At 41.6% G+C, this 8314-nt stretch overlaps 1 protein-coding gene and 1 long non-coding RNA gene across 11 annotated transcripts in view; one reads left to right on the plus strand and one right to left on the minus strand.

Annotated features, from left to right (window-relative positions):
* Positions 1-4181, plus strand: part of R3HDM1 (R3H domain containing 1) — a 129313-nt gene extending 125132 nt beyond the window's left edge. For all 10 annotated transcript variants that reach the window (XM_044978463.1, XM_044978453.1, XM_044978459.1 and 7 more), the window contains 2 exons: positions 485-569; positions 2788-4181. In XM_044978463.1, coding sequence (XP_044834398.1) covers positions 485-569; positions 2788-3146 — 444 coding nt within the window. In that variant the 3' untranslated portion in view covers positions 3147-4181. The remainder of the gene's footprint in view (positions 1-484; positions 570-2787) is intronic.
* Positions 1465-8303, minus strand: LOC123343371. Its single transcript, XR_006572218.1, has 3 exons — positions 8165-8303; positions 5135-5269; positions 1465-3279 (listed from the first exon to the last, which is right to left on the minus strand). It is a non-coding gene; the product is annotated as an uncharacterized LOC123343371 (long non-coding RNA).
* Positions 8304-8314: the final 11 nt, after the last annotated feature.

Consider the following 8314-nt stretch of genomic DNA (forward strand, 5'->3'; position numbering starts at 1 on the left):
AGGGTGCGAGGGCTTGCTCTGCCAGCCCGGTGCTCCAGCCAGGGAGCAAGGTGGGGATGCAGGGGCTTACTGTGCCTGCCCGCCTGGCGCTCCATTTTTTTCAGGGCCGCTGGGCCCAGGCCCCTTTGGCCCAGTGGCTAATCTGCCACTGTCCATTATACTGTATTAAAACAATGCATATAATACCTATTATCATGGTGTACATTACACCTAATATATATGTATTGGCTAACATGCTACTTTCACCTTTCCCTCCTATTTGCCCTCATACCAGGGACTGAACGTGCTTTTGTGCAATAATGCTAGGCCCCAGGAATGACAGTGGACCCAGAAATCTGTCCCTCTTCTATACTGTCATAGTGTAGCATACTAACTACAGACAGTGGTTCATAACTTGTGACCCTTGTTACTTGTAACTCTTGTTTGATTACATTTGTAATATTAAAAGTTACATTCTAACCATGTGATGTTTGTCTGAGCTCAGTGTCAACCTGGACACAGACATGGAAACAGAGGAAGGAAACCAGCTAAGAAGGCCGCTTCAGCAGATCTTGGTGCAGGGGAACCAGGTATGTAACTGTTAGGTGATGCTGCACTCTGAGAGAACTGCTGAATCAAAAACAGAAGCAGTGAGAGAGCATTACTCTAATTTATTTATTGTATTATTCAGACCCGTGTAGGGGAATGGGACTGTGACATCTGATGCAGAATTGGATACATGACAGAGAGGACTGGATATTAATGGGTTTTTACACATGGGATGCAGGAGAGTAGGAGTTGCCTATGTTGGTGGTGTGTATCTGTGTAGGAAAGTCAGAGGGGTCTCCTCAGAGAGGAGGTAGTCTGGGGTCATAGCCTTTGTCACTGTTGAAATTCCTATCTATAAGGGTGAAATGTCTGGAAAATATCTGTATGTAGAGTGCAGCAAAGTAGTGTGCATGGATGTTGTGGGGGTGAGTGTCTGTAGGAGTTGGTTACATGGGATCTCTTGAAGGGGTAGCAGTATGGAAGGTGCTTGTAGGGGGTACAACAATGTCAATGGACATCTGTTTGGAAGCATGGGGGGTTGTCTGAAGGGTTTGCAGAAAAATGGATGTCTGTGTGATGGAATTGTCTGTGTGAGACTTGCAGCAGAATAGGAATGTCTGGGGCAGCTGCAGATGTGCCAAAGGGAAAAGGAGCTCCCAAGTATGAAAGTTGGTACAATTAATGAGTGAGATAAAGTAGGAGAGGGAGGGATGAATAGTATAAAAGGGAAGGACAATGAAGTGTGAATCAAAGGTAGGTAAGAATGAACAGTAACTGAGCAAAGAGGGAGACAGCAAACACAGGAAAAGATGGGAATGGAGAGAAAGAAGAAACTATTAATCAAAAGCAAATAGAGAGGAAGAGAGAATCAGAGTAAACAATAGATAGAGAAAAACATAGAAAAGATAAGGGAAAAGAAAACCAAGGGAGACATAGTAAGTCAGATTATTTAATGTAAAAGTTAATACCAAAATATTTGTAAATGACATGTTTAATATAATACAAAATTCTTCCATAACTGCTCTTAGTTTACCAGAACTATGAATGCAATACATGAACTAAATTTATTCCTGATTTACTTTGTTTTTTCCTGATGTAAATCAAAACACTGCATTTGTTGCCAATAAATATGAGGGGTGGAACAAAGGTACAACCTCTCTCCACTGTGCAGACCATAGGCAACAAGTGCTACCCAATAAATGGGGAAGGGGATGGCCAGAATGCTAGGACTGTGTTCCGTGGACTGATCAAAATCTATTTCTTTGTTGGCTTGCTAGCTAGGCCCTGAAAGGAGATTTGGAGGAGAGTTCATTTTGACTGGACAAGATCAGGTGCATAAGGGGGAAACTAACATCCTCCTCCCCCAGTTGGCATGATTTGCTCTTTGACAACATGTATAGAACTAGTTCTGACTGACACCTTGAACAAATCATTTAAGCTCCTCAGTTTGTTTATATGTGAAATGGGTGCAGTGAGGTTTAATTTTTATAAATCATTTTGAAATCTTCAGATAAATGATTTTATTGTGATGGCAAAGAATTATGTTTTGTGTATCACCCCCAACTCTCTTTGTGTATCAATGAATACAGAAGGAAGCTGGGTTGCTTTCCTTAGGAAGTCTCCGCCATGAGAGCAGATAGCCAAAGCTGTTGTGTGAAGCAAGTCACAGTTCTCACTGTCCCACATTTTTATTGCAACCATATTTTTTATCCCATTAATAAATCATCTAAGTGTTAGTCTTAAGTCCTCAGTTCTGCTGCAGAACTAGGGTAAGGGCTTGTCTGCATGAACATTTAGTTAGCAGCAAGCTGAGGTGTGAATCTACCCTACACGAACTGTCCTTAGGGAGCCTGCTGATGCACACAAACCGTTACTGTGTGTTGGTCTGTCCTACTTCGAAACGGCAGAGTATGCATCAGCAGGGTCCCTATGGACAGCAGGGTGGAATAGACTCAGACTCCAGCTTGCTGCAAATTAAATGGTCATATAAGACAAACCCTTATTAATTATTCAGCACCTTGTACTATCTTTTAGCCTGCGTGCTTAACTCCAGTTGAACGCAGTTGGAACTTTAGTAGTTTTGATGTTCAGTGCCACATTTTTTTAAATATAGGAGAAGCAGAATGTATTTTGTTTAAACAGAGTTAATTTCACATCAAACATAATTTTCACATCTAATGTAAGGTCACTATTTTATGTAAGATTGAATCCTTGTTAAATGTAATGACCAGTTTTAATTCTACATATTTCTTGTTTCAGTTGTTGGAAAAGTCTTAGAAATTACTGAACTGCCAGAAGGAATAACTCGTATGGAAGCTGAAAAACTATTTGGAGAACTTTTTAAAGTTGGTGCCAAGATTCGGTGGCTAAGGAATCCCCAGTGTCTACAGACACAACACCAACACCGTTACTGTGGCAGTGGAGATAGTAATGTGAACACTGAACCATCCAAACCTAGTGACTTGGCCTCCACATATACAATTCTAGCTACGTTCCCTACGATGTCAGCAGCCCAAAATGCACTGAAGAAACAAAGTAACTCAGCTAACAAGTTTAGGCTGAGAACAAGCAAGAAGCACTATGAGTTTCATATTCTGGAAAGGGCTAGTTCTCAGTAGCAGCTACATTGTTGGACATTCAGCCTTTATTAGTTCCATGTCCTTCTCTTCTCTACTTGATTGGCTTGATGTTATGGGGTTTCGGTTCTCTTCATAGAGACTCCTGGGATGTGTTCTCATATGACATTATAGCCTTGGAAGAATAACCCAGTGATCCAGCAAGAAGAAGAAGAAAAATAGATATAAAGTTAATCCCAGACAATTGTAAGAATCCATTCTGACAAGATAGAGAGAGGCAGCTTTCTATGAGGAATGCTGTTAAAATGCCCCTTACTTTTATAGTAGTTTTGTTTTATATTTCTGAATTCTTGTATCAGATCCAAATCTCTATTGTACAGCAAAACTTTGTTCATAATGAATACCCATATTCAGATCTGTATTTTCTAATCCCTTTTCACAGCCAGCACACAGCTATCTATTTTAGGGCTTGGGGTGGAATGGGGTGAGGGAAGGGAGAATAATTATTAAGAAATTACACTGTTTTTTAGCCAACTACGCAAAAATCTTCAGTTAACAAATTTCTCTTCCCGTTTCTTTTTCAAATAAAGCAGTTTCAATAACTTCTAAACTCCATACACAGTCCTTTCAAGATTCACTGTGACAGTGTGAAAGATAATTACAAATAAATTATATTCTTGAACTCATTCCTAATCAAACAGGTTAGCATAAGTATTAAAGTGGAATATGAATGTCTAAACTACAAAGAATGTTCATTGAAGCCAATTTGTTTTTAGTAAAAGGGTGAAGACACTAAAATGTATCTCCCCAAATGACAAAATATTTGCACTTTGTGTTTCCACCGGTATAAATCTTTTTCTTTCTTTGCACTCTAGGATAATTGTGTTAAATAAGTGCTGGACCCTTCTTAAGTCATTTAAATATGTTTTCATCATTTGCAGAGGATCACTGGACATCAGAAGTTTCATTGCACATACAAACAATCTTTTCAATTTCTGTGTAATTTGCAAGGCTGTACAATGTGTGCTGATGCAAGCCTTTTTTCAGTTCAAGAAAATAAATGTTTACAAATACAAACTTTTTTCAGTGCATTTGTTTAAACTATAGGACTGTTTGAAACCTAAGTGAATCCATATTATGCCATTTTGCAAGTTTTCCTCATATTTAGGGAACGGAGTTTAACAGAACTTAGCTTACAACTTGCCTAATGAGAGCCAGACCAAAAAAATTACCTTTTGCCCAAATCTACTCTCCTGTCTATGATGTGCTTAATTTTTAAGACTTGGTGCATACTTTAGAAAGCAAATCTTACAGCATTGCACATACTTTATATATAATCACTGTTCTTTTAGTTTTTGGATACAGGCATGTGCTGCTATCACAAGTAAATCATAGAAGAGGAAGGCTTTAAGTGGGAATTGAAATGAGGATATGATGATGGGTTTATGAATATGATGCAGACAGGAACTTTTTTTTATGACTTTGGGAAAGGGTGCCAGGGGATACAGTTCGCCGAATAAATAGAAAGCTGGTTACAGCTTTGTCTATAAAAGAAGCTACCGCTTCTCTGTAGTATTTTCCTAATGAATAAATGTGCCTGACAAAGCCTTGCAGCATTTCCACATAGATTTTATAATCACAAATTAAAACATCAACTGACAGTGTCAAGTCAAGACACGCCAAAAACTAGCAAATAAAATTTAAATCTCACCCCTTGCATGCTAATACTGAGACTACCCACAAGAGGTCAGATTCATTTAGGTGGAAGATCATGGCAGCATATTCGAAGATTCTGCTTATGGCCTCCAAGTATCTGCCAAACTGGATAGGCAAGTTTTCCCACATTGCAATAAAAATTGGCCTTTAGAACAGGATCAGATAAAATTTAACTTGAATCTAACCTGTTTCCCTGAAAGTGTTTTCTTGACCTTTCTTGAGAGAGCCCAAGCGGTCTTGATGTCCAAACCCTACTTACTTCCCCCGTAAAGAGAGATTCAAAAGAGAAGTAAGCCATAGGAAGAGCAGCTGACCTGCTTAGTGGTTTGTGGCTAAGCTCCGCAAAGGAGGAAGGTCAACACCTTACTCTCCGGGATGCTGCAGGATGTAGCATTCTGCAGGTCTTTAGCACGTTCAGCTGCGTCACTGGGTCTCTACAACACGGAGGCCTGCAAATTAAGTTTCAAGGCATGGATCAGGCATTGGTGTGCACATGGGAACTTAATTCTGTCAAACTGAGAGAAGAATTAATTAAGCTTGAGGTATAAAATGGGATGCTTATTCACCCAACCTATAAACCAAACATCTGTACTCAAGATGGAATAATGAATTGTGTTAGCTTTCACGTTTCTGTACTCAATTATTCCTTAAAATGTCACATTGACCATGTAGATTGTTTTGAGCAGTCTGCTGTTTGCTATAATTAATCTTGTGGGAACTTGTTTGGTTGTAGGCTTGTTTTGTTCTCCATATGTGTTGCGGACTTATGCACAGGAGATAGTCTCTCTTCATAATTAAAAATGCAGCTAATTTCCATTATAAAGTCCAGTTTTAGCTGTAATATAATATTTGCTTAGAAAATCAGTTGCCTGGAAAGTGTTGCATTTCATCCTAAAACCAAGGAGGATGTTTATGTAAAGTTTGAAGGAAATTGGTCAAATCACTTTTCCATTACATGTAATTCACCCTAATCTGAAATTTTTATTTTAGTCTAAGGCTCTTCATAATTTCTTGTGCCAACCTTGTCAACGTTCCCCTAGTTAAATCTCCCCAAAAGCTGATGTTCTGGTTATAGCTGAAGGAAATCCTTCACAATTAAGTAAATATTTTTGTTCTGGATAGTTGTCATTGCTTTCAGTGCAGGTATGGGCTGTAGGATTATAGACCCACATTAGATTTGGATGACCTATGGTTTTAAATTGTGCTGGGGTATTAGCATGCGCAATAGGCTCAAAGCATGTGACCAATACAAATGAGATAATGAGAGAGAACTGATTAAATTGTAGTGACCCTTCAAATTACCAGTGTTATCTTATTTAAAGTTTGGGCTGAAGTAATACAAATAAAAACATGGCTAATTGGGTACGAGTTATAGTAAATATAAGGAACTGATTCATCTGGCCTTATCTAAGGTCTGATAATTAGCAATGATACCACTTGTTTATTAAGAGGTATAACCACATAAACTCTTAAAGGATTCATTGCTAATATCTGCCTGACAATGTTAGAGCCAAACACTGTGGGTCTAAACTCCCCCGGGGTTTAGCCAATTTGTAAGCATCTTCATAAAATGCTTATAAAAGTTTTGTTACTATTTGGGTGTAGTAAATTGCTTCTTATTTAGGTTTCTTAGACATGTTTAGAGCAATTGTATCCATACCATACAGCACAGGGATTGAACAAAAGTTAAGTTAGTGTTGTGGTAATACTCTGCATAAATAATCGTAATTCCAACATTGGCCCAATCCCTCTGACATCAATGGGAGGTTTTTGCCATTGATTTCAGTAGAGTGAAAATCTTGGTGGTAATGCCTGATCTTAAAGTGACTAGTGATTTTTTGATGGCCTTGATTTTTGACTGCCCAGCTTTTGAAGTCTTTTTAAAGGGTCTGATGTTCATCACTTTCTGAAAATCAAGTTGTTTCAAGGTCTCATATTGGACACCCAAAATTGCTAGTCAGTTTTGAAAATTTTGATCTGTATGTTTGTGTGAATTTTACCCTCTGCTGGCTGAGTGAAAATTAGAAAGATTATAATGGTCCTTCTATAGTTAATAGGGACCTTCTTTTACTTCAAGCAGTAGACCTCTGAGTGTTTAGAGTTGTTCTAGCCTTGGCTCTGTAGATTTGTGGTTTATGATGGAGAGGTGATAGTCTCCCATTAATTAAAGGCTTATTTTGATCCTTCTTGTAACTCCTTGATTTTTCTGGTCATGTTTATTATTAAAGCTCTTTGGGTTGGGGACCTGTTCTTACTTTGCTGCAAGAAATACCCAAAAAGCATGAAAGTGCTCAGTTTGGTCCCAGAAGACTAATTTATTTCTCCTTTTAAAAGCAATTCCGTTAATGCTATCTTCCTTGTGCCTACCAGAATCACATGCAACAGTAACAAATTGTTCCTGTAGCTCTGAAGAGAGTTTGAATGTCAAATAAGATCAGTGCTGCAAACTTGTTACATAGGAAAAGCTGCAGCTTGCTGCTGCTATGTGCTCTAAAACTGGTCTAAAAGTGTTCTCAGCCCAAGAAGGCTGCATATAAAGCTTAATGTCAGTTTATTTTTAATTGTATGGTGCAGTGGTTTTCAACCTGTGGCCTGCTACACTTGAGGCTCTGCAGCCTGTCTTATGATTTCCAAAGGGGTCTGCATCTCTATTTGAAATTTTCAGAGGTCTATACGTGAATAAAGGTTAAAAACACTGGCCATGGTGCAATGGGCGTACACACCATTTTACAGACCCACGGTACGTTCCCTTATTGCAGGGGCTTAGACTCTGAATTACACGTACACCACCATGCATAGTGTCAACACCCCTTGCGGCCAGCCCTGGCCGTAGTGAAAACATCCCCCACCGGGAACAGGGACCGTTTCCGCCCATGACTCTGGGCCGTACAGCGGGTCCCAGCCCGTGCTGGTGGCCACGGCCCAGCCGGTGCCGCAGCCTGGAGCCAGTGGTGGCGGGCGGGTGACTCCGCCGATCTCCGCGTGAGACAAGCCCGGCCCCTGGGGAATCTTGCCGGGGCCACCTGCCGTTTTCTCCCGTGTCCGCTCGGGGTCGCTGCCCCCGCCCCACCCCCGGCCGAGGATGGCTGCAAGCGGGGCCGAGCCCTGGGGCAGGCCCCGCCCCGGGCTGGCCGGCAGCCCCCAGGAACCCCCTTCCCTGAGGGGGCCCGGGGAGGGGCCGATCCTTCCCCGCAGGCACGGGGGGCGCAGGCTGTGGAGAAGGGCCAGGCCCGGCGCCTCTACGTCCCCCGCTATTCTCCCCCCTATGAGGGCGCAGCGGCCCAGGGGAGTCCCCCGCCCGCCGTTCTCGCCTAGACTCCGCGTCCAGGCGGCTTCTTCCCTACCGTGGTGAATCTGCCGCGCGCGCACCCGCGCAGCGTTATGTGTCACTCGCAACGGGGAGAGGCGAGAGGAATGTGCAGGGGGGGATCACAGCCAGGTTTACCCTACCACCGCCCTACTCAGCAGGCAGCGCATGCGCCCTGCGGGAGTTG

The sequence above is a fragment of the Mauremys mutica genome, chromosome 10 (assembly GCF_020497125.1).
Source record: "Mauremys mutica isolate MM-2020 ecotype Southern chromosome 10, ASM2049712v1, whole genome shotgun sequence".
Classification (NCBI taxonomy): Eukaryota; Metazoa; Chordata; order Testudines; family Geoemydidae; genus Mauremys; species Mauremys mutica.